Source organism: Elephantulus edwardii, unplaced genomic scaffold (assembly GCF_000299155.1).
Source record: "Elephantulus edwardii isolate Elephantulus edwardi_28Jun2011 unplaced genomic scaffold, EleEdw1.0 scaffold00192, whole genome shotgun sequence".
Taxonomy (NCBI): domain Eukaryota; kingdom Metazoa; phylum Chordata; class Mammalia; order Macroscelidea; family Macroscelididae; genus Elephantulus; species Elephantulus edwardii.
In genome coordinates, this window is record NW_006399942.1 from 1049359 (window position 1) to 1075206 (window position 25848).

The 25848-nt window shown below is 36.1% G+C and overlaps 1 protein-coding gene across 4 annotated transcripts in view; it reads right to left on the reverse strand.

Moving 5' to 3' along the window:
• Positions 1-1465: 1465 nt before the first annotated feature.
• UGT2A2 (UDP glucuronosyltransferase 2 family, polypeptide A2) overlaps positions 1466-25848 on the reverse strand; it is a 133189-nt gene continuing 108806 nt past the window's right edge. For 2 of the 4 annotated variants that reach the window (XM_006896818.1, XM_006896819.1), the window contains 5 exons: positions 18686-18834; positions 15226-15357; positions 8115-8202; positions 1995-2214; positions 1485-1764 (listed from right to left, as the gene is read on the reverse strand). In XM_006896818.1, the coding sequence (XP_006896880.1) occupies positions 1485-1764; positions 1995-2214; positions 8115-8202; positions 15226-15357; positions 18686-18834 (869 nt within the window). Of the gene's footprint in view, positions 1765-1994; positions 2215-8114; positions 8203-15225; positions 15358-18685; positions 18835-25848 lie in introns of all 4 variants that reach the window. The other 2 variants (XM_006896817.1, XM_006896816.1) reach the window with 2 other exon arrangements.

Genomic DNA, 25848 nt, shown 5'->3' on the forward strand with positions numbered 1-25848 from the left:
TTAAAAATTAAAGAATTTAACATTTTTGAGGGAAAAATAGATGTCATATATCTTTTAATAATTGAAACTTTAGGATTATATCTCAATATTATTAAGCTTACAAGTATGATAGAAATTTAAATTTTTTATTTTAATGTGAAGCTCTTGAAGGTTTGACTATTGAAACTGCATATTGTGGAGTTCTACAACAATAAATATTTAATTTATCATATTCTTTGCAAGCAAGTTTCCTAATATCTTACATTTTTTATAGTGGATAATTTCTGAATAATATTTGCAGAACATTGAGACTAGAAAATCATTTCTGATATTCCATTTAGAGTAAATATTTTCCCAGAGTAAATTATGACATTGATTATAATTATACCTTTTATTATGTGTAGAGAATAAATATGATTAATTTTAGTTATTGCTATACATAAAGAAGTAATAATTCACTTTAAGGTTATCTATTATACTGCTAAATATTTTTATAGTGGTAATAAAATAATTTTCCTATGTTTTTATACTTATTTCTATTAAAATCATCTCTTTATCTTTGACATATTGCTTACACTCTATTTCTGGGAAAAAAGAAAAGTGATTCGCCTTTTTTATTTGATACCTTGGCTTAGAAGTGTTCCTTCTAAGGAACATAGTGGGGCTCAGAAGAGTTTTTGTTTGCTAAAGATAGAAAGGTAGGAGATGATGACATAAGTGTACCCTCCGCTTTTGAGTTTATGCCAACTCATAGCAATCCTACATTGGGTTTCTGGGACTATAAGTCTTTACACAGGAGCAGACTACTCTTCTTTCTTCCATGGAACAGCTATTGGATTTGAACTGGTGACCTTTCAGTTGACAGTGTATCATATAGCACACTAAATCACCTGAGCTACTTGGATGTGCTCTAAATGTATATTTTCATTTCTCCACATGTTATTCTTTGTCACAGTTAATACCAGTAATGCTAGGCAAACAGAAAACCAACTATTATTGTTTAGGAAATCTATTTTTATAATAAAACTTTTACTGTGTTTTCTGATTTGTACATTTTATGAGGATTTAGAAATTTTACTCTTCTGAGTTCCATACATCCATAAAATTCAGTTCACATTCTACGTGCACCCCAGAAGTCAACATATTGCTGTCTACTATACCACTTAAGCTTAAAAATTAAAACATTGGTATTATGAATAGAAGGAGAATGGCACAGGATAAGGTAGGGTTCAGTTCTGCTGTTAATAGGGTTGCTGTGAATTGTGGTCAACTCAAGGGCACATAACAACAAGATGATGTGAAGAAATTGAGGTGAAAGGAAGATCCTGGGAAAGAAAAATGATATTTTATTTTAGGCTTAATAGGTAGCCAAATGTAGTGAGGTGAGGACAGAGTGAAAGTGACTTTTTCCCCCTTGCTTTTGTTTTCTTTTCTTTTTTATTAAGCTTCCTGTGCAAAAAGAAAACAAAATCACCCAGTCTAAACATTTTTCAACTTGGACAACTCTAATCTCTCTTTTTCTTTTTTCCTGTTCTCCCAAACTTTTGCCAAGAAAATAAACAACATTTAGTGACTAATAATATAGCAGTTGCTACACAGGCCAGTAGGAACCCAATGACATCCAAAGAATGGTACTGGAACCAGGTAAGGTCATGGGCAGCTGGGCGAAGATGCTTGGCTCCTTTGTGGCGCATGACAAACTCTATCCAGAAGACAGCTCGATCCAGGGGCTTTACAGGCTGATCATGATGAATTCTTGATAACCTCATTGCATTCTCTTTATAACTGGGGACAAATGCATAAACAGAGAAAAGAGATGATTTAAACATGAAAGTATTAAAAATTTTGATAAGATAAATTATTCAGGAAATAAAATAACAAAGTGACTATTATATGTATTGTGCCATAGTAGTTATTTTAAAATAAACCAATTACAAAGACATTAAACATAGAAAAATATTTAGTATGATGGATAATTTAGTAACTACAGACATTAAGGAAGGTAGAGTACTTACTAAGGATCATTAATGACTGTTTTCAAAGCATTGAACAAATCTGCACTTGTCATTGTGTTCATATTCAGATCCACAGCTGCTCCTTTAGCCGTCATGTGGGCAATGTTATCAGGCTGATCCGCAAACATAGGCAATCCCACCATAGGAACCCCATGATAAATAGCTTCATAGAGCCCATTTGTTCCACCGTGAGTAATGAAGGCTTTTGTTTTGGGGTGACCTAGTTTGGAGGTTGAGAGAGAGAGTTTGGAGGTTGTGTAGAAGTAAGATTGTCATTACAACACATTAACACAAATTCAGAGAGTCCAGTAATTATTGAACTGGTGTATTGGGTTTATTTCAATACTCTTGTGCAAGTTCAAACTGATACCGAAGGAAATGAAAACACATCCACAAGAAAAAAAAATACTACTGTAAGTCAATTCCACTTGAATTTAGAAATCATCTCAAGAACAGATTTCATTCATTGGACACTAATGTCCAGAGACAAGACTAGTTGTGGGATGATATCAAGGATACCACCCATCCTTGATGAAACAAAAAGGTCTTTATAAAGACAGGAGAAGAGCGGAAAAAACACAAATTGTAAATCACAAGTGACTCTGAAACTCACACTAGAACTTAGGCCAAAACAAGAGAGGAAATGTTGAGAAAAGACAGATGAACATAAGATTTGAAAAGGCAAACTTAGAAGACAAAACAAAGTATTATAAAGAAATGTGCAAAAAACTAAGGTTAGAGAATGAAAAAGAAAATAATAGGCTTGATATTTATCAGTTCAAACCTGTTTCAGAATCTTTTAAATGAGGTGGTGATGGTACATGATCTTGAGGGAAAACAGAATATCAGAAACATGTTTAATTGTGCTTTATTATTTATATGTCATTAAAACTTATACACAGAACAAGAGACAGTTGTCCAAACATAAAAAGGGAATACTATATGGTCTAAAGTCAGGAGATGTGTACATAAGAGTTGTGCCCTTTCTCCATAATTATTCAATCTGTATGGTGGAAAAGAAATCAGGAAACTGAATTATATGAAGAAGAATATGATATCAACATTGAAGGAAGACTCAACAATAACCTTCTTACATAGATGACATAAACAACAACAACAACCTTCAATATAGATTACATCTTAATGTCAAGAAAATAAAAATCTTCACCACTGCACCAAACAGGAAACCCTATAGTATATGGAGAAAAATTTGAAATTTTCAATTATTTCGTTTTACTGGGATGCAGAATCAACAACCATGTTAACAACAATCAAGAAATCAAAAGATGTGCATTCTATCAAACACATTTCCAAAGTGCTAAAAAACAAAGGTGCATATTTTCTCTTGTTCCCAAGAAAAATTATCTGATAAAATGTCAAGATTATTGAACAATATCATTGATATCACACGCAAGCAAAATATTGCTGAAGATCATTCAAAGATGGATAGATCAGTGTATTGACAGAGAAGTGACAGAAGTTCAAACTGGGTTTAGAAGAGGCTTCTTTTATAGGGAAACCATTACTGATGTCAGATGGTTCTTAGCACAAAGCAGAGACTACCAGAAGATTGACTGTATTTTACTGACTATGCGAAGGCATTTCAGTGTGTGTAAAACCCTTAATAAAATATAGTTAATGCTGAGAAGAATGGGAATCCCAGAAAATTCAGTTAGTCTTATATAAAACCTATATGAAAGCCAAGAAGCTGCTTCCTGAACCACAATGGAATGTTACATGGTTTCAAGTCGAGAAAGGAGTGTCTCAGGGTTATATTTTTACCCATACCTATTTAATCTGTATGTTGAGAAAATAATGTGAGAAACTGGATTTTATTATTTGTTTGTGTGTGTCTGTACCATCAAATCGGATCTGACTGGCGATACAGGAGGGGATTGTTCCTCTTTCTCCTGCAGAGCATTTGGTGGATTTGAACCACCTGCCACTGAGATTACAGTCAGCTTCTTGCCACTAGGCCACCAGAGCTCCCTGAGAAACTGGATTTTTATGAAGAGGAATGTGGTATCAAAATAGGAGGAAGTCTCATCAACAATTTGTATTATGGAGATAACAACCTTGCTTATTGAAAGAGAAGAGGACCTGAAATTCTTGTTGCAGAAAATCAAAGACTACAGCCTTTAATATGGATTACATCTCAACGTTGTTGTTGTTGTTGTTGTGTACCATCAAGTCAGAACTGACCCATAGCTGACTTTCCAGCAAGAATAACAAATCACATGGGAGGAGACTGCCCAACCTTCTCCTGTGGAACAGCTGGTGAATTCGAATCACATAACTTCAAGAATGCAGTGCAGTTTCTTAACACTAGGCCACCAGATAAAGAAGACAAAAATTTTCATCTTCCTGGGATCCACAATCAACACCTTTGACACCAGCACTAAAGAAATCAGAAGATGTGCTACAAATGGAAAGTCTGCTGTCAGGGTCATTTCCAAAGAACTGAGAATCAATGTGTGTCTGATTCAGGTTATGGTCTGATGCTATGCATCTGAGAGCTGAACAGTGTATAAGGATGACTGAAGAAGAATCAATGTCTTTGAGTTGTGGTGTTGGAGAAGAGTACTGAATATTCCATGGACTGCAAAAAGAATAATTATGTCTTGGAGAAAGTGCACCAGGATTGATTCTTGGAGATAAAGTGTAGGACTTTCATTTCACTTTGGATATTCTGTTAAGAGGGGCGCAAGCTTGGAAAGGTGGAGTGTCACTGAAAGAAAGGAAAACTTTCAACGAGATAGATTAGCACAGTGATGGCAGTGATGGTGATGGGTTTGAGGATGTCAGAGATGATGAGGATGGCACAGGATAGAACAGAGTTCAGATCCATTGTTCACAGGGTTACTAATATTTGTACAAAATTCTACACCACTTAACAACAACAACCAAGCAAGGATGACAGTTTTTAAAGACAAATGTTGGCCTGATCCAAGTCATGATCTTTTCAATTGCTTTCTATGAATCTGAAAGTTAGATAATGAGTAAGAATGACAGAGTCAATGTTTTGTGTTATGGGTTCAAAAAGAATAACAAATATCCTATGTGCTGCTAAAAGAACAAATTAGTCATTCTTCAGGGAAGTGCAACCTAGGTGCTCCTTGAAGGCAAGTATGGTGAAAGTTAGATAGTTTGGGCATGTTGTCAGGATGGGCCAGTTCTTAGAAAAAAAAGATATTTACATCACGTTGGGAAAGGTGGAGGGTCAGAGAAAAAGAGAAAGACTCTCAACAAAATGGATTGACTCACTAACTGTCACATTGGGCACACCATAACAGAGATGGTGATGATGGAGTAGGATAGGGCAAAGCTCAAATATGTTGTTCATAGGACTGTATGCATTGCCATTAACTCAAAGCCACTTAACAACCACAAAAATAGTAACAATGGATTTGTTGTTCAAAATAGCTTTCTTACTCCATTGCATTTGACTTTTGCCACATGACTGGGTGAGAACAAGCAAATAGACTATATAGATTACCAATGATGAAGTAGTTAGCATTGCCATTCTGCAGGCTTATATCAAGTATGTTGAGAACCAGTGATAGAAATCTTGCTACCAACAAGAAGGATGTATAGAGTGGCAGAGTGCTTCTGTCAGGGTCAGAGATTCCTGAGCAACTTAGATAAGTATCTAGATGAAACCACCAACATGAGACAGAGCTGACTAGTGACCACATAGAATCAAAGCTAGAGTCATAAGTCTTTATGCTGGAAGACTTGGAGTGGAGGAGTTGCCATAACTAGTATGTTTTCAGAGACTTTTGTAATAGTGACCTAAAAGCCATGAGTCTAAGATCCTGTAAATATAACTGAGAAGCTATCTTGACTGATCCCTATCTTGACTGATACTAGTAAGAGTGATATTGAAGATCACTAATATCATATCCAAGAAAGATCCTGTTGAAGATTACCCAAAAACAACTGGATCAGTACATCAGCAGAGAACTGCCTGATGTGCAGGCTGGGTTTAGAATAGGCCATGGCACTAGGGACAGCATAGGCAATGTTAGATGGATCTTGGCTAAAAGCACATAGTACAGGAGGAATGCCTATCTGTGTTTCATTAACCATGCAAAGCCATTTGACTATGTGGATCACAACAAATTCTGGCTAACCTTGAAAAGGATGGGATCCCAGAACACTTGATTGTGCTCATGCAAAACCTATACTTGCTTGGACCAGGAAGCAGCAGTCAGAACAGAGTAAAGAAACATTACCTGGTTCAGAATCAGGAAAAGTGCATATACAGGAAGCATCCTATCTCCATACCTTTTCAAGTTATACAGAACAGATCATTCATGAGACTTTATGAGGAGGAATGTGGTATCAGGATTGGAGAAAGACTCATCAACAACCTGCATTATGCAGATGACACAATCTTGCTTGCTGAAAGTGAGGAGGACCTGAGACATATACTACAGAAGATCAAGGACTATGGTCTTCAATATGGCTCTGGATTGAAACCCAACATCAAGAAAACAAAGATTCTCATCGCTGAGCCAATTCACAGCTTCATGATAGATGGAGAAAAGTTTGTGACTTTTAACAACTTCAGCTTACTTGGTTCCACAATCAATACTCTTGGTGCCAGCATTCAGGAAATTAAAATTGTATTGGGAAAGTCTGCTATCAGGGACCACTCTAGAGTACTGAAGAGAAATGATGTAAGTCTGGTGACTAAAGTGTGCCTGATCCAAGCCATAGTCTTTGTAATTACTTCCTATGCATCAGAGAACTGGACAATGATTAAGTAGGATAGAAGAATTAATACCTTTGAGTTGTGCTGCTTGAGAAGAGTGTCGAGCATAATATGAACTGCCAGAAGAACAAATAGGTCAGTCCTAGAGAGGGTAAGACCAAGCTGCTCCCTGTAGCGAAGTTATTTGAAGCTCCATCTCACATACTTTGGGCACATGGCCAGGTAGAACCAGGTTTTGTAGAAGGGTGGAGGGACAGTACAGGAGAGGAAGACCCAGGATGAGATGGATTGACTCAGTTACTGGAGAAATGGGATTAGGTCTGTCAGTGACTATGAGATAAGTTCAGGAAAAGGCAGGGTTCAGAACTGTTGTACATAGGGTCACTATGAGTTACAGGTGACTTGACGGCACATTAACAATAACAATCTTGACTGAATCATAATATCCTGTTTGTAACCTGAATTGTAGACTGTTCATTTCCCCAATAAAACTCATAAAAATGATTATGGTCTGTGACTACAGTGTGACCTTGTAATTTAATAAATTATCCAATATAAAACATCAAGAGTCCTAGGAGTCACCTGGTGTTAGCATTGGTAGAAGTAGGTTTAAAACAGCATGGGAGTATGCCCCACCTAACAAGACTCAGTTTTATTCTGTTGATTTTGTTTGTTGTGACTGTTTTCTCTTGTGGCATTACATGGCACTCAGACCATTGTTATCTCTACGATAACTCACTGAAGAAGTCAGAGGTTGCATATCCATGTATTTTTATCCATGAATTCAACCAATCGTGGATGGAAAACTTGCTTCTCTAATACCCACAGAGGAGACAAACTTGTAAAAAGTAATCTTTAATGACCAAAGCAATCCCTTAAAAGCCTACAGGGAATAAAGTGCTATTTAGGTAGAATTTGTATTGTTTTAAGTGCTGTAAGTAATCTAGAGATTATTAAAATAATAGCGAGAATGTGCATAGGTTATATGAAAACATATTATTTTGTATTTGTGACATAAGCATCCACAGATTTTGGTATCTGCAGGATTCCTAAAACCAGTCCTTTGCATATTTCAAGGGAACACTGTTCATAGCTATTGCTAGCCCAAAAGGCAAGTCCTAGAGAAATGAGGAATTAATTGTTTCTGTATTGTATGAGAAATCTTTACTGAGGAGGTGATATTTGAACTGCATTAAATCTGGGAGACAGTTTAAACACTGAATTGTATTATTCTGATGGGAACCATAGGGAACATAAATCTACAAAATGAGTGCCCATATATTTAACTATTCCTTTTAAACCTGGAAGGATCTGCTGAATTTGCTATTAAATAGTTATCCAAATTATTCCTTACTCAATTGTACAGTTTCAGTTTGTTGTTTGTTTTTCCTTTCCAGTCTTACCAAGAAGGTCATTCTGGGGTATCCAATCATACAGTCGAGTATTTGCTCCTAATGTGGCTGGCTTTACTCCTTTGTATCTCCATAAAACCTATGCAAAAAATAAATATATTAACAATAACACTTATTTCACAAGTGTAAAGTCAGAATTATGGCATTTTAAGGCCTTCTGCAAACTATTTGCTCAGTCTTATTATGTGAAGGAGCTCTGAAGGCCTAATCGATAAGGAATTATGTTGCCAACCCAAAGGTTGAGCTTCTTTATTAGTTCACAGTCCTGTCTCCATACCTTTTCAACCTGTATGCAGAGCAGATTATCCGAGAGGCTGGGCTCTATGAGGAGAAGCGTGGCGTTAGGATTGGTGGACAATCTATCAACAATCTGCGTTATGCAGATGACACAACCCTGCTCGCTGAAACTGAGGAGGACCTCATGCACTTACTGCAGAGGGTCAAGGACTGCAGCCTTCAATATGGAATGAGGCTCAATGTCCAGAAGACAAAAATTCTCACTACTGGACCAATCGGTAGCATCAGGATGGATGGTGAAGGGATTGAGATTGTTCACAGCTTCAGTTTGCTTGGCTCCACAGTCAACACTCTTGGCACCAGTAGCCAGGAAATAAAAAAAAACGTATTGCGATGGGAAAGTCTGCGGTTAGGGACCTCTCTAAAGTACTCAAGAGCAGCAGTGTCTCTCTGGAGACTAAGGTGCGCCTGATACAGACCATGGTTTTTGAAATCACTTGTTATGCATCAGAGAGTTGGACAATGACTAGGGAGAACAGAAGGAGAATTGATGCCTTTGAGCTGTGGTGCTGGAGAAGAGTACTGAATGTACCATGGACTGCCAAGAAAACAAATAGATTCATCCTAGAGAGGGTTAAAGCAAGCTGCTCCTTGGAGGCAAGGATTCTGGGGCTTTGCCTGACATACTTTGGACATGTTGTAAGGAGAGACAGGTCTTTGGAGAGGGACATCATGCTGGGCAGAGTGGAGGGACAGCGCAGGAGGGGAAGACCCTCTATGAGGTGGATTGATTCAGTGACTGGGGTAATCGGGATGGATTTGTCAGAGGCAGTGAGATTGGCACAGGATAGCGCAGGGTTTAGGGCTGTTGTACATAGGGTCACTATGAGTCGAAGGCTACTCGACAGCACATAACAACAACAACAACCAGTTACTCTGCAGGACAAGTTGGACAATCTCCTCCTATGCACTTTACTACCTCAGAAACCCACTGGAAAGTCATCTAAGAGATAATTCCATCTTTTTTTAAAAACTAGATTTTTTTTTCTTTTGTACTGATTTACTTTCAAGGTTCATATATATCGTTTTTCACACCAGATTGTTCTCATTTCCTTTACCCACCATTCCACCCATCAAAGTGTATGACCCTATGATTAATCACCCCCTCCCCACTCCTGCTCATCCTCACTAACCTGTGCTCCCACCCCATTACCTTTGAATCCTCATACACATTTTCCAATGATAGTTTTAAACAGTATTTATCCTTATGGGACTGAATTAGTTCACTTAGCATAATAATCTCCAGTAGCTCCCAAGTTAGGTAGTGATTTACAAAATCTTTGTTCTTGGATTCTGCATAATATTCGATCATGTGAATATTCCATATTTTCTCAATTCATTTGATTGTGGTTGGATATTTGGGCTGTTTCCATGTTCTTGCAATGGTGAATAATGTTACTATGAACATTGGCATACAAGTCTCTGTTTGAGCCTCAGTTCTCATTTCCTCAGGGTATATTATGGAATGTCTATGATCTACTTTCTGAGGAAACGCCAAACTGCCTTCCAGAGTAGTTGTACCATTTTACAATCCCACCAACAGTGTATAAGAATTCCTATCTCTCTACATCCTCTCCAACATTTATTATTTGTTGCCCTGTTAAATATTACCACTCTATTGGAGAGAGATGGTATCTCATAGTGGTTTTGATTTGCATGTCTCTTATTGCCAGTGATTTGGGAGCATTTCTTCATGTGTCTGTTGGTCATCCAAGTATCTTCTTCCGTGAAAATTCTATGTCTTTTACCCATTTTGTAATTGTGTTATCAATCTTTTCTTGCGGAGGCCCTGTAGCATTCTCTAAACTTTCTTTAAAAACTCAATCACATAGCGAGTTATTCAGTTTGCACATGGGTGGTTTTGTAAGCTTTACATTCCTGTGAGTAATTTCTAGTTTTATGGCATTGAGATCTGAGAAGATACTTTGTATTATTTCAATGTTTTTTTAATTTGTTGAATTTTGCTTTGTGTATTAATATGCAATAGATCCAAGAGAATGTACCATATGCACTTGAGAAGAAAGTGAATTGGGTTTATTTAAGTGTAGTATCCTGAATACATCCACAAGGTCAAGTTGACTGATTATATAGTTTAGCTCTTCTGCATTTTTGTTAAATTGCTTTTGAGTTTACCTATCCTTTGTTGACACTGTGTGTTGAAGTCTCCTACCACTTTTTTAGTTCTATTTCTTTTTTCAATTATATTAACCATTGTTTTATGTATTTTGTAGGTTATCATTTGTGCATAAATGCTGACCAAGGTTATGTGTTTATAATCTATTTTGCCTTTAATTGGTATGAATTGCCCTTCCTTATCTTTTATGGTGGCTTTCATTCTGAAGTCCATTTTATTGCCACTCCTGCTTTTTTGTGGATGCTATTTGCTTGGTATGCTATTTCCACCCTTTGATTTTGAGTCTATCTTTCTCTCCTTAATAGCAAAGCTGGTGTGAGTGAGTGACTACGTTAAAGTTGAGGAGTACTATTTTAGGAGACATTTGAAATAAAGTAAAATCATTTATATCCATCTTTTTAAAAGAGAGTCTTAAACATACTATGGACCACCAAGAAAATAAATAAGTCTGTCTTGGAGAGGGTGAAACCAACTTTTTCCTTGGAGGGTAGGATTTTGAAGCTCTATCTCACAAACAAGGGCTTGCAGACAGGAGGGACAAGTTCTTAGATAAGGACGTCATGCTTGGAAGGTTGGAAGGGCAGCACAAGAGGGGAAGACTCCCAATGAGATGGATTGATAACTGGAGTCATAAGGGTGAGTGTGTCAGAGTCAGTGAGACTGGCTCAGAATAAGGCAGACTTCAGAGCTGTTGTACATAGGGTTGCTATGAGTTGCAGGAGATTCGAAGGCACTTAACAACAACAAGCAATGCTATTTTTCAATTATATATTTAAAAACTTCTAGATTTCTTTCTAAATTTACTATAAGAAAATAAAATAATACTGGAATAACTTTATCATTATATCAATAGACATCATGATACCTGAAAAAAAAATCAAAGCTGTAAAAGATTTCATGTTTCTTGGATTCACAATCTACACTCATGCTAATACCAATCAGGAAATCAAAAGATTTATTACACTGGGAAAATCTGCAGTAAAGGATTTGTGCTAAATAGCAAAGGTATCAGTTTAAGGACTAAGCGGTGCCTGGTTCAGTGCTTGGTATTTTCAGTTCAGTTGGTCCTTGTGCATCTGAAAGCTAGAAATGTAGTAATGTTGACAGAATAAAAATATTGTTGTTGTTTTGTTAGGTACCACTGAGGTGAGCGTGACTCGTTAGCTACCCATGAACAACTGGTCTGAACACTGTTCTATCCTGTACCATTCTCTCAATCTCTGACACCCTTAGCCCATTGTTGCAGTCACCACATCAACCCACCTGGTTGAGGATTTTTCTCTTTTTCACTGCCCCTCCACTTTCCCAGGGAGTAACCTCTCCTAGCAACATGACCAAAGTATGTGAGATGAAGCTTCATCATTTTTGCCACCAAGGACCACTCTAGCTGTAACTTCTCTGAAACTTATCTGTTCTTTTGGCAGTCCATGGGATATTCAGCACTCTAACATCACAGTTCAAAGGCATCCAATCTTTTGTCATCCTTAGTCATTGTCCATCTCTCAGATGCATAGCAAATGACTGAAAAGATCATGTCCTGTATCACATACATCTTAGTCTTCAAATTGACATCATTGCTTTTTAATAATTTGGAGAGGTCCCTGACTATAGACTTTACTGCTGGTACCAAGTGTATTATTGATTGTGGATCCAAGCAAGATAAAGTTTTTGACAGTCTCAATCCTTTCCTTGTCTATCATAATGTTGCCTATTGGTCCATGGCAATATATTTTTTTAAATGTTGAGATCCAACACATATTGAAGACTGTTGTATTTAACTTTCAGCAGTAAAACATTTTCACTTTCAGCAAGATTGTATAATCTGCATAACAAAGTTATTGATGAGTCTTCCTCCAATCTTGATGTCACATTTTCTTCATAGATTCTAGTTTCTCAAATAATTTGCTCAGCATATAGGTTAAATAGGTATGGATAAAGGATACAACCTGAATGTACACATTTTCTAAATTTAAATAATTCAGTGTTCTTTTGTTTGTTTGCACAATAGCCCCAAGATCTAGGTATAGGTTTTGCATGAGCACAATCAAGTGTTTTGGGATTCTCATTCTTCTCAATTTTAACCACAGATTATTGTGATCCACACAGTCAAATACTTTTGCATATAGTCAATAAAACACAAACAGACTTTCGTCTGGTATTCATTGCTTTCAGCCAGGATCCATCTGAAATCAACGATGATACCTCTGGTGCCACAGGATCTTCTAGATCCAGCATGAACATTACATTTGGCAGTTCTCTATATACTGTTATAGCTGTTTTTGAATGATCTTCAGCAATATTTTGCTTACATGTGAAATTAATGTTATTACTTTATAATTTCTACATTCAGTTGGATCACTTTTTGTGGGAATGGGAACAAAACATTGATTTCTTCCAGTCATTTGACAAGTCAGCTCTCCTTCAAATTTCCTAGCATAAACTGGTGAGCACATCCAAGACTGCATCTGTCATTTGAAGCAGTTGGTATCTCATCAATTCCTGGGCTTTATATTATTAAAAGCCTTCTGTGCATCTTGAATTTCTTCCTTCATTATCATTGACTCTTTATATCATATGGTATTTTTTCAAATATTTCAGTGTCAGCCAATTCTTTTTGGTAGTGATTTTGTGTTTCCCCTCCAACTTTTTTTGATGTTTCCTGGATCACTGAAGATTTTGCCTATAGCATCCCTAACTATTGCAACTTGAAGCTTGGATTTATTTTTTAGTGCAATCACCTTAAGAAATGCTGAGTGAATTCTTCCCTTTTTTGTTCTCAAATTCTAGGTCTCTGCACATTCTGTTGTAGTCTTTTGCTTTGTATTCCTGAGCTGTCCTTTGATGTTTTCTGTTCAGCTCTTTAAGCATCTCTTTTCTTAGTTTCATCTTCTTGACACTCTAAGACAATTTTCAGGGTCTCTTCTGACATCTATTGCGGTCTTTTCTTTCTCTTTTGTCTTTATTTTTCTTTCTTTTGCCCTCTTAATGATTTTTTTTATTTTTAAAATTTTTATTCATAATTTCAAATTTCCTTCCTCTCTTCCCTCCCTCTCCCCAGTCCACTCCACAATGCATGCCTTGTTTCCAATTGTTCTCATACATATAATTCATAATCATATATTCTTTTCAATCTCCACTCACAAACCCATCCAGCCTTCAATCATTAGTGTTAAATGCTTTAAATATATTTTAAAGATTATTTTTAAATTCTAATAGGATAGACTCAAGATCATATTTTTGCTCATGTGTGCTTGTTTCAATTTTATTCAGCTTAAATTAGAACTTGCACATTAACAATTAATGGTATGTCTCACAGTAAGCACCTGGTGAGGTTTGATAGTGAACTTTTCCAGTAATTTCTTCCACATATATAGTTAATTTGATGCCTAGGCAGTCCATCTGATGAGGTCCAAGTGTAAAATTTCCTTTTATGGATCTAAAAAATATATTAGAGATGACTAAATCATTGAATGTATAAAATTTGATCATTCTACTTCTGACCTCATTTCCAGCACCAAGTCTGTGCTCTCTGACCACTCTTCCTTCTTTACTGTTTCCAACTATTTTATTTCAATGACCAATTATTATTAACACATTTTGCATGTTTGGTTAATTTTAGACTGCAAAATTTGATAAAAATCTTCAATTTCTTTCTCTTTGACTTTAGCTATAGGAGTGTATATTTGAATTAATAATAGTATTGAGGTCTTCCTTGTATGTGTATGCATAATATTTTATCACTCACAACTTTATACTTCAAGATAGGATTCAAATTGTCTTTTTAACTATGAATGCAAAGCCATTCTTACTCTGTTTTCCGTTTCTGGCTTAGTATACTAATATGTGATTGTCCGATTCAAAGGTACCAAAGCCAGTTCACCTCATCTCACTAATGCCTTGAATATTGACATTCATGCCTTGCGTTAGGATGCCTTTAAGTTATAATATTAAAGAAGAGTACTTGATATTTCATAGACTGTCAAAAGAACAAACTTACTTGTCTTGGAGGCAATGTAATCAGATTTGCACTGAATGAGTGCAAGATGCTTCAACTTCTAACACAAGTACATTTGAGTAGGGTCCCCAGGTATTTCCATCCCATTTCTGATGAAAAGATGATGGCTTAGAGTGACTCTCCATCAAATACAAATCCTTATAGAGGAAGACTGCCCATCTTTTTCATGTGGAACTGTTTGTAAATTTGAACCATCATTTTGGTTAGCAGCTCTACAAGTAAACTAGTAAGCTACAGGTTTGCTTATGTTAGTCTAGAGATGTATTGTGCTTTTGAGCATTATTCTGCCCTGATTTTTTGACATCTGAGTTCTTTCTTTTCATGGCTTGCAGACTTAAGACAAAACTGTTTGGTGTAAACAGTAGTGAATTATTAATATTTTCAATATTTTAAGTATGGTATTTTAAGCCCTAATCCATTACAAATACATGAGTATAAATAAAGTAGATATGTATATAACATATAAATACCAGAGCTGAGTAGTCATATGATCAAATGTGCCTATGTACATCATTTTAATGTTTGATGACCTTAAAGCCCTGGTCACTTACACCACTTGTATACTGTATACTTTCTTCTAGAAAGAACATTATATAGTACATTTACATGCTTCTATTTGGTGAAGTAGTTTCTCAGCAGAAAGAAGTAATACTGACCTTCTGTGGGATCTGGGCAAGGGCAGAGGCTATAAGGTTAGCCTTTTCTTCAGTGAGATTTTTGACCATTGACCCAAGAGAAAAAACCACAACACCATGTTCACCTGAGCTCTGGACAAATTCTTCCATTTCCTGCAGTTGAAAAAAAAAATTCTGTATTACAAAACTAAAGTACTACGTGGGAAAACCTTTTACTTACACTTTCAAATTTGAAGAATTAGTGTTAAAGACATTCCTAGGCTGGTTCTGACTTCAGATATATACAGCAATCTTTTTAGGAAGAAATGTGCATTAATAAATATATCAAACAATCCAGTTGATTTAAAAATTTATTATAAAATTCTTTGAGAGGAAGCCCAAGAATGAGTTTTCAACCAGGTTCTTGAAAACATTAGTATGAGAATTTACAATCAAGAAATGACTACCAAAATTAGATGTCTTCCCTGAGACAGATCTTCAGAATTGTTATTTCTCTTGTATCTTTCCTGATTAACCTGAGGGAAAGTTGTATATGTTGTTATTGTCAGGTTCCATGACTTGGTTCAAATTTGTAACTGAAAGACACATTGTCTGGTCCTATGCCATCTTCACAATTATTGATATACTTCAAATCATTAGTCACTGTATCATCCCTGAAGGACTTTCTCTTTTTCACTGGCTCCTGACTTTAATAAGTACTGTGCTCTACTTAATGAACTAGTCCCTTGGAAAATGTGTCCAAAGTATGTAAGATGAAGTCTATCTTCATTCCAAGGAATATTCTGGTGGCCCACCCTTTTAAAAGAAATTTTCATACAATCACTCATGTATATTCTGTTTTATAAAACTAGTTACAACTTCTTTTTTATGACTCCTCACCAAAACTTGTCTGCAACTTGTCAATTCTCTAACCTACTTCACTTGTCCACTAAATTTCCGCTGCCCTAATATTTTCCCCCTTCCATTTATTACCTTTTACCCCTCCTCATTTGAATAGTTATATATGTCCTTTTCTGAATTCCTAATTACAATAAACATAGCGTCCTTTCTTTGATTCTTCCAAGGTTGATCCTCATTTTCTCAAATCTATAGGGTTTGTTGTCTACATATTGTATTTCTGCTCCCCATTCCCACTTCTTTCAAGTAGATTTTTTGTGCTAGCTCTTGCTATCTTGACTATTGTCTTTCAATTATGTAATTCGAATGAATCATTGTTTTGTGTCTTTGTTATTCATTGTCAGTTTTTGCACATAGTTAAGGCAATAGAAAAGACAATAGCTTGGGGCAGGCACAACTTAGTTCTTAAAATGATGTGTAATCTGTCTAAAATTCCTATTGACAGCTGCAGTCTGATTGCCACCAATAAATCCCTCAAGTCCTCTTTGCTTACAGTGAGCAAGTTTCTTTATAGGCATATCACAATTTGCTAATAAATCACCCTCCACTATTTATGAAGTATTTTTAATATGCTTCAGTTTCCTTAGCATACACACTGAACAAATGAGCATACATACTCAATGAACAAATGTAGTGAAAGAAAACAACACTAACAAATTGTTTTTTATTTTAAACCACACAATATCTCCTCTTTTGTTTGACCACCTATTTCTTGGTTTATATAGGCTTCCACATCAGTATAATAAAGTCTTCTGGAATTACAATTTTTCACAATGATATTCATAATTTGTTGTGATCTATATAGTGAAAGGCTTTTGTGAAGTCAGTGAAACATACGTGAACTTTTTTTGTAATCTCTGCTTTCAGCTGAGCTCCATATAATATCAACAATCATGTTCTTGTTCAACATCTTATGAATTTAGCTTGAATTATGCCAGCACTCTGTTAATGAACTGCCCCAACTGTTTTTGGATTTTCTTCAGTAAAATTTTATTTGCACCTGATATAAACATTGTTTGATAATTTTTCATGTACTGTTTATTTTCTTTGAAATACATACTGATATGAATTTCTATTAGTAGACTTACCATGTAACTCTCTTTAAAATGTCTTGGTTTTGGAATAAGCATAAGATTTAAAAAAAATTTCAAAGTAAATCTGTCATGACGTTATAAAAGAACTAATCCAATGTTTTATTCTCTCATTTCCATAATTACTATCTTTTGCTGATGAGTCTTGATTGATTTTCATTGATTCTTGCCTAGATTGAGATTTTTACTACTATAATATCTAGAAACTTACACTTGATAATCTAAGTGACACAATAGTTAATAAATCCAAAATGAAAATAACCACAAGCTTCTCAAACAAGTTTTCACGAAGTATTTATTATTCAGTTACAATCACTATTATTCAAAACCAAACTAAAATAAAATCCCACAATGTTAATTCAGGAGTCCATTTTGATTATATATTTACTCTAAACTTACTTCTTTGTTTTCAAAAAAGCCTACAAAATTTACTCCAATATTCTTATAAGTTTAAGCTTATCATCATTGAGTCAGAACCATCTCATACTTGACCTTCCAACAAGTTTCCTGAGGCTGTAAAATGTATGGGAGAGATTGCCTATGTTTGCTCCCATATAACCACTAGTGGCTTTGGATTGCTAGAGAAGTACTCTTCTTTAGATTAGCAGCACAACTTCCTGTAAACTATGTCACTGTTAGTTGTTGTTGTTGTTAGATGCCATTGAGTTGAGTACTAGTCATAGCGTTCCTATGAACAAAAGATCTGATCCCTGTTGTATCCTGTGCGGTCCTGACACTTCCCGACACAGAGAGCTCATTACAGCAGTCACTATGTCGATCCAACTGGTGAAAGGTCTTCCTTTCCTTCACTGACCCTCCACCCTTTCCAGTGTTATGTCCCTTTCCTGTGACATGCCCAAAATATATGAGGCAAAGCCTCATCATTCTTGTATTCAATGAGCACTTCAGCTGCACCAGCTCCAAGACGTGTTTGTTTTTTTGGACATCCATGGGGTGTTCAGTGTTCTTCTCCAGCACCTCAGTTCAAAGGCATCAATTCTTCTTCTGTTATCCTTCTTCACAGTCCAGCTCTCAGATTCATAGCAAGTGATTAGAAAGACTATGGCCTGAATCAAGATGCACCTTACTCCTCAAACTGATCTCACTATTCCTCATAGTGAACTATGCAGGACACCTATGGCTCTTCCTTATTGTGATAAATATCCTTGTTTAGATCTCTATAATATTTGCCAGATTAACTATAGAAACCTCCATATTAATTTTTAATTTCATAGAATATCCATTATTTCTAATCCTACATACACAATATAGAAGCTCTGGAAACTTTTTAAAAATGCTATGCTAAATACAGCATTATTCTAATTTAAGTTTTGAAATGAGGCTCAAGATTTCTAATATCACTGTAAGAATCCGAGTAATGAAAATAAATTTAGTAACAAAACAAATTTTCAGCACCATGTCTTTCTTTTTCAGATTGTAATCTTTAAAGTATAACCAAGAGTGAGCACCATATTATAAGGTGTTAAACATACCTTAGGTAAAGGTTTGGCAGGTTTACAGTGCAAGCCTCCAACAAACTCAAAGTTAGGTAAATAAGGACGAGGAAATTCAAAATCCCAATAAGTTCTGATTAGCCAAATTTCAGCTTTTCCCATAGTCTCACATAATGTAGTGGGTTTTCCTAGAGAAAATAAAGAAAAGTTGATGGAGATAATTGTCATATTATATGGAAAAATTATACCTTAGCATAAAGATATTAAAAATCCTCACAATGAGGCCAATAAGAGACATAAAAAACAGAAAACATCAACGCTTCTAAGGATTTCATTTTATTTGAATTAAAAATCAAAACCCATGGAAAAAGTAGTAAAAAAATCAAATCACATATTTTACTGAGCAAATCTGCTACAAACTCACTCACTAATGGCATCAAAGGAGTTCTGACTCATTTTTTAGCATCTTATCAAAAGTACACACGTACTTAACTTGATGGACTACACAAGAATCAGACTATTTACATCTGCGGAAAGAATCATTAGAGAAGCTTAATATCAGCTGTGAAAACCCGACCAAGTCCTGACTATGGAACAGACTAACTACTCATGTGCACGTTCAAAATGAATCTAAAGAAAATGAAAACAAACGCACAAGAACCAAATTATAACCCTTAATGCATACTACTTGAATTTTTTTAAAAAAAGACAAACAAAAAAAACATTTCAAAACACAGGTTTGAGGCATTGAACTCTAATGAACAAAGACCAGAAGAGCTGGGTATGACACCAAAGGTTTTCTGAATATTGTACTAGAACACCAAGAAGCTAAACAAAGGGAAGAATATTAGGAAGTTAAAAGTTGAAAAGAGTATTTTAAAGGGCAGCTCGTGAAGAAAAAGAAAGTATTATAAAGAAATGTACAAAGAGTTGGAGTCAGAAATTCAAAAGGAAATGACTTATATGGCATTTCTCAAAGAAGGAACTAAAGAACAAATTCAGGCATGGAGTTGAAACACTTAAAGATGCTAAGGGCAAATCTTGAATGATCCAGGTAACATCAAAAGAAGATGGAAGGAGAAATTAAATATATAACATTGGAATATTATGAAAATCTCTACTCTGACATACTTGTAAATCTAGCGAAAATTAATAAATTCTTGAAACTCATGCTCTGCCCAGATTGACATGGACAGATATAGAATACTTGAACAGATCCATTGTTGTTGTTGTTGTTATGTGCCGTCGAGTCATTTGCGACTCATAACGACCCTATGTACAACAGCCCTAAACCCTGCTCTATCCTGTGCCAATTGCATTACCTCTGACACACCCCTCCCGATTACCCCAGTCACTGAATCAATCCACCTCATAGAGGGGCTTCCCCTCCTGCGCTGTCCCTCCAACCTCCCAAGCATGATGTCCCTCTCCAAGGATCTGTCTCTCCTTACAACATGTCCAAAGTATCAGACGAAGCCCCAGAATCCTTGCCTCCAAGGAGTAGCCTGGTTTAACCCTCTCCAGGGTGAATCTGTTTGTTTTCTTGGCAGTCCAGGGTACATTCAATACTCTTCTCCAGCACCACAGCTCAAAGGCATCAATTCTCCTTCTGTCCTCCCTAGTCATTGTCCAACTCTCTGATGCATAACAAGTGATTGTAAAGACCACGGCCTGTACCAGGTGGACCTTAGTCTCCAGAGAGACACCGTTGCTCTTGAGTACTTTAGAGAGGTCCCTAACAGCAGACTTTCCCATTACAATACGTTTTTTTTTTTATTTTTTTTATTTCCTGGCATTACGAAGGAAGAAAATGAGCATGTTATAAAAAGATTTCCCCACCAAAAGAGTCCTGGACCAGATGGCTTCACTGCTAAATTCTACCAAACATTCAGAGATGATCCATCACCAATTCTAAGTAAATTACTTAAAAAAATAGGGAAAAGGGAATATTTCCAGATTCTTTCTATGAAGATAGCAGGACCTTAATACCAAAACAAAGATGTTATAAAAAAGGAGACTACAGACCAAATCTCTTATGAATATAGATGCGAAAATCTTAATAAAATCCTGGCCTATAAAATCCAACAGAAAGTCAAAAAAATAATCTGTCACGACCAAATGAGATTCATAACAGGTATGCAAGGATAGTTCAACATAAGAAAATCAATAAACGTAATTCACCATATTAACAAAGTAAATAACAAGAACTATACAATCCTAGCAATTGATGCAGAAAAGGCCTTTGACAAAATCCAACACCCTTTCCTGATCAAAACATTCAGCAAAAATAGGAATAAATGGGAATTTCCTCAACATTGTGAAAAGTATATATCCAAAACCAAGCACCAATATAGTTCTCAATGGAGAAATACTAAAGCATTCTCCTTGTAAATAGGGATCAGACAAGGATGCCTGCTGTCACCACTCCTATTCAATATTGTTTTGGAAGTATTTGCTAGGGCAATACAACAAGAGAAGGAAATAAGCATCCGTACAGATTGACAAAAAGATGGTGAAACTGTCACTATATGCCAATAATATGATATATGATAGAATTTGTTAAAATAGAATATGTTAATGTACACAGAATACCCCAAGAGCTCAACAATAAAAAAGTTTAGAGCTAGTAGACTAATTTAGTAGAGTAGTAAGATACAAGGTCCATATAAACAAGTCTGTGTTATTCCTCTACAATAACAATTAAAACACAGAAGGAAAATAAGAAAGCAATACTATTTACAATAGCTAACTACAAATTGAGATAATTGAGATACTTAGGAAGAAATCTAACTAGAGACACAAAAGACCTTTACAAAAAACCTACAAAACACTTCTGTGAGAAATAATAAAAAAAAACTAAATAGATTTGGAAATGTTCCCTGTTTATGGATAGGAAGACACAATATAGTGAAAATGACAATTCTACCAAGCATCTACAATGCAATACCAATACAGATACCAAATTCATTTTTCAAAGAGATCAAAAAGGGAGTTCTCAGTTTATTTGGAGTGGTAGGAGACTTCAAATAAGCAAAGTACTTTTGAAACACAAGAATGAAGTGCGAGGCATAGCAGTCCCTGATCCCAAAACCTACTCTACAGCTTTAATAACCAAAGCAACTTTGTATTGGTACCAAAAAAAGGTACATAGACCAATAAGACAAACTGAGAACCAAGGAAATTTTTAAGACAACTTTTATTTATTTATTTTTTAAGTTTTAAAATTATATTTTAATGAAAACTTACAGATAACTTGGATTTCCATTCATTCATTCATTCATTTGTTGCACATTTCTCTCTCTATCCATGCCAGTTCATTTTTCTCTTTAAAAAGAGTCTTTCATTGTTGCACAATTTTCTCCTTCCCACTATCTATCCCATGCCACACAGTCCATTTTTCTATGCATCTTATTCTGGACTGTTGTCATGCAAATAATATCTAATCATAGATTTCTTTTAGACAGTTCTTTCCCTCATCTATTTAAATGCAGTGTTCATTATTTATCCTCTTTTCTTAGTTTCCTCTAACCCCCATGTCAGTTCTGCTCATAACAGTGGCAGAAATTAACCCATCTATCTATGGTCAACTGATATCTGACAAGAAAACAAAATTTATCAAATGGGGAAATGACTACCTCTTCAACAAATGGTGCTGGAAAAACTGGAGTGCTGCCTGCAGATAGGTGAAGCAGGATCCAAACCTCTCATCACACACAAAATTCAACTCAAGATGGATCAGAGACTAAGGCATAAAGCCCCAACCATAAAAATCATAAGGAACAAATTGGGACCAAGCTTAGAAGACCTCATCCATGGTTTAAAAAGACTGTCAAATATAGGTGGAAATACAAAACGAGGAGAGGATGAAACTGATCAATCTACAATCAGCACTGTTGGCACCAGCAGTCTGGAAATCAAAAGATAAGTTGCACTGGGGAAAATCTTTTGTCAAGAATCTCTCCAAGGCAGTTTTTGACAGGAACTTGCTGTCCTCCCAGATCTGTAATAAAGTGCTTATGGATATTGCAATCCATCTGTCTTATTGACAGTTGACTACAGAAAGAACCCCTTGCATTGTGTAACATTTTGGCAACCATGATGGGACTGTCCGACTCACTTGGTAAGTGAAACTTTCGTTTGTACTTGCCCAGGGATTCTGAATTTTGCAGACAGCTGGATCTCAGAGAGTAGGTATCTCAAATGTCCAAAGGCACCACTGAGACCTATTGTCTCAAGAGACCTTTGAGACATCAGCTCTTGGCATCCTTCAACACCTTTGTGAATCCATGCACTTTTTCTGGTAACTGCATGCTTAGTAAAAATTCTGTCTGTTTTGGCTATCCCTAGGGAATGCACATGTGTGCCTGATTACTGGCTACCTGGGAGTGAGTTGATGTGAGTCACTTATTCCAACCTGGGAATGGGTTGGCATGAGCTGCCCACTCCAATCTGGGTGGGTGGGTTGATGTGAGTCCCACTCCAAATCTGTAAAACTGAGAACTCTAGCTCTGCCTCTTGCACTAAGGTGTTTGTTTTCTGGTTATATATCAGGGTCTGTATCTGTTGTACAGTTGTGTCTATGTTGATTTCTGTCATACTTTAGACAGGAACCTGTAGGAATGAAAGCAGAAACTCTCCGATCTGTGTTTTGTAGGATCAGAAGCAGAAGCTCTCCATTCTTCATCTTTATAGCACTTTGATGCCTGTCTGTGTAAGATCTGATTGTATGAGTGGAAGTTGCATTGTATTTAATGAGTAGAACTTGTGCTATATCTGATGAGTAGAAGTTGTATTTGATGGGTAAAACTTGTACTGTATCTAAGTAAAAGTGGTGTTGTATCTGATGATTGTGTACCTGTATTATATCTAAGGCTTGCAAATGTATTAATATTTTTCTTTTGTTCATTTAATTTTTAGATAATTGCTCAAAAATAAGTACAAAAATTTCCATTCTGGTTAAAAGTCTGTTAGCAAAGAATTCTGATGATTGGTCTGTTTGCTAATATTATCTTCAGCCAAAAGAATATTTTTTATTTCAGTAAAAATTTAGCATTTTTATTTTATTTGGCTTTTGGTGAAAAGAAAAAGTACCCTTTGTACAGATCATTAAATTATTCAGGAAGTAACATTATTTCACTAGAGGTCAAAGAAATTGAATAAGATCTGTATACATTGACCTTTAATATCTACACCATAAAAATGAAAATGTAGAAGGCACTTGCTTAATGAGGGCAAAATTAAAGAAGGTATAAATTTTCAGATAGTTCCCAAATCAAGACAGTGGCTTTTGATATGCCAGTGAAAACGAAAGTAAGTGTCACTTGCCAGGAGAATTGAGGAAAAGCAGCTTAGATACATTTTTTTTACCTCATATCCTTTTGACTAGGGCAGCTCACTCTATAGTCTTTATGGATGACCCAAAGATCTTATGAAGGGCATTGTTTTTTTTCTGCCTCAGATCAGTCCACTGATAAGTTTAAAGTAAAAACAATTCAGACTCTTCCTATTAAGATGATTATAAAAATAACAGATTTAACAATTACTATTTTCTTTGTGAAGTAAGCAGAGATTCAAGCTTTTTAATCAAGCTCCTTGCCTTCAAGGGGGTTATTCTAAAACAATCGCTTCACTAAGACTAAATAGAAATCAAATGGAAGAAGCCTATGGCAGGGGCAGTACAAAAAGTATAATCTTTAAGGCTGAGAAGAAGAATGGATGCTCCAAGCCTGAAAATGACAGGAGCCATTCTGCAACAACCAAATGGAAATCCTTCCCAGTTTTGAAAGCCTGCACCAAGCTTTCTGTAAGTACACGGACCTTGGCTCAGAAGACTCAGCTAGTGTCTGAATGGTTAAACTGACTTTTGTTTCCCAGAGCATCCCTGACATTAGGAGGAGACTACAAAAGATGGACTGACTGAGCCATTGGCACAAACTCAGCTCAGCATGGTCGACATCACATCTGAGGTATTCAACAACCAAGAATGACAGACTCCTCCAGATAATGCTATCTTTGGAAAAACCAATTAAGGTAAAACTATGGGACTCCAAGAAAAACCCCAAAAGGAAAAAGACCAGACAGGCAATGAGTAATATATGTTACAAAAAGTAAGAACACTCTAAGAAGGCCTATCCATGTCCTGTGGAAGGCCCTATTCAGAAGAAACACCTTCTAGTTGGAAGGATGATTGAACTTGCTGATCCATCTGAAGAGGACCAAAAGGGCCAGAGTCGGAGGAAGTTCAATCTGGTTTGTTAGTGACTTTTGTCACCCCCGTTGCCTTCCTTAAGAACACACACCAAAGACCCCAGGCAACAGTGACAGCTCAAGGTCTCAGAATGACCTATAAACCAGTTTTTCCTGAAATTCTAAAACTGGAGTTTTTCTCTGACAAAGAAAAAAAATTACTCTTCCAATGCATGTCTGCCCAGTTAAGATAGTCTGTCCTTAAAACAAGACTGACTGCACAATTAACTTTTTTTTTTAAAGCCCAGAACATGCAGATGGGAATCTCTCATAGGCCATGCTTGGCAAGATTATAAGAAATAGTTTGACAAAATAAAAGATCAAATTTAAGTTTCTGAAATCCTTCAGAGTGACAGTGGGAATGACGTGAATGACTGAGCCCTGTCAGGAAACACATCTCTAGTGTAATCAGGGTTTGCTTTAGCCTTGCTCTGAATTGAAGTAGCTCCAGAAGGAGCCTTAAATTAAGCCTATAAAATTGTGTGTGAGAAAATTTATCTAAACCACTCTCCTCCATCTCCTCTAGTACACCAGTAAGTAATACCTCTGAAATCCTTTTCCATTGTAACTCACAAGTTTGTTCTCTCCAGGTTTACTCCCTTTCCTATAGTTAACCTGAACACTGAGTTTTGTTTCAGACCCTGAGCACTGTTCCAGAGAAAAGATTGTCAGTTAACGAAGCAAAGGTGGATGAACCCACAAATTCCAGGCAGCCATTTCTGCTGGACTCATTCTTGCAAGTAAAAAAAATACTCCCTCCTCCTTAATTTTCTTTGTCTGAAACTGTTTTTCCCAGTCATATGTCAATTGTATCTTAATCTGCCTGTTTGCCAGGAGGGAAGGTGGGAATTTCTTGAGTTAGCCTTTATCTTTTCAGAGCTTGTTTTTCTCATTCATGTGCTAACTTTTTTGTAGGTTGTCTGTTTACTGGTATCTGTGTGTGAATGGTTTTTTTT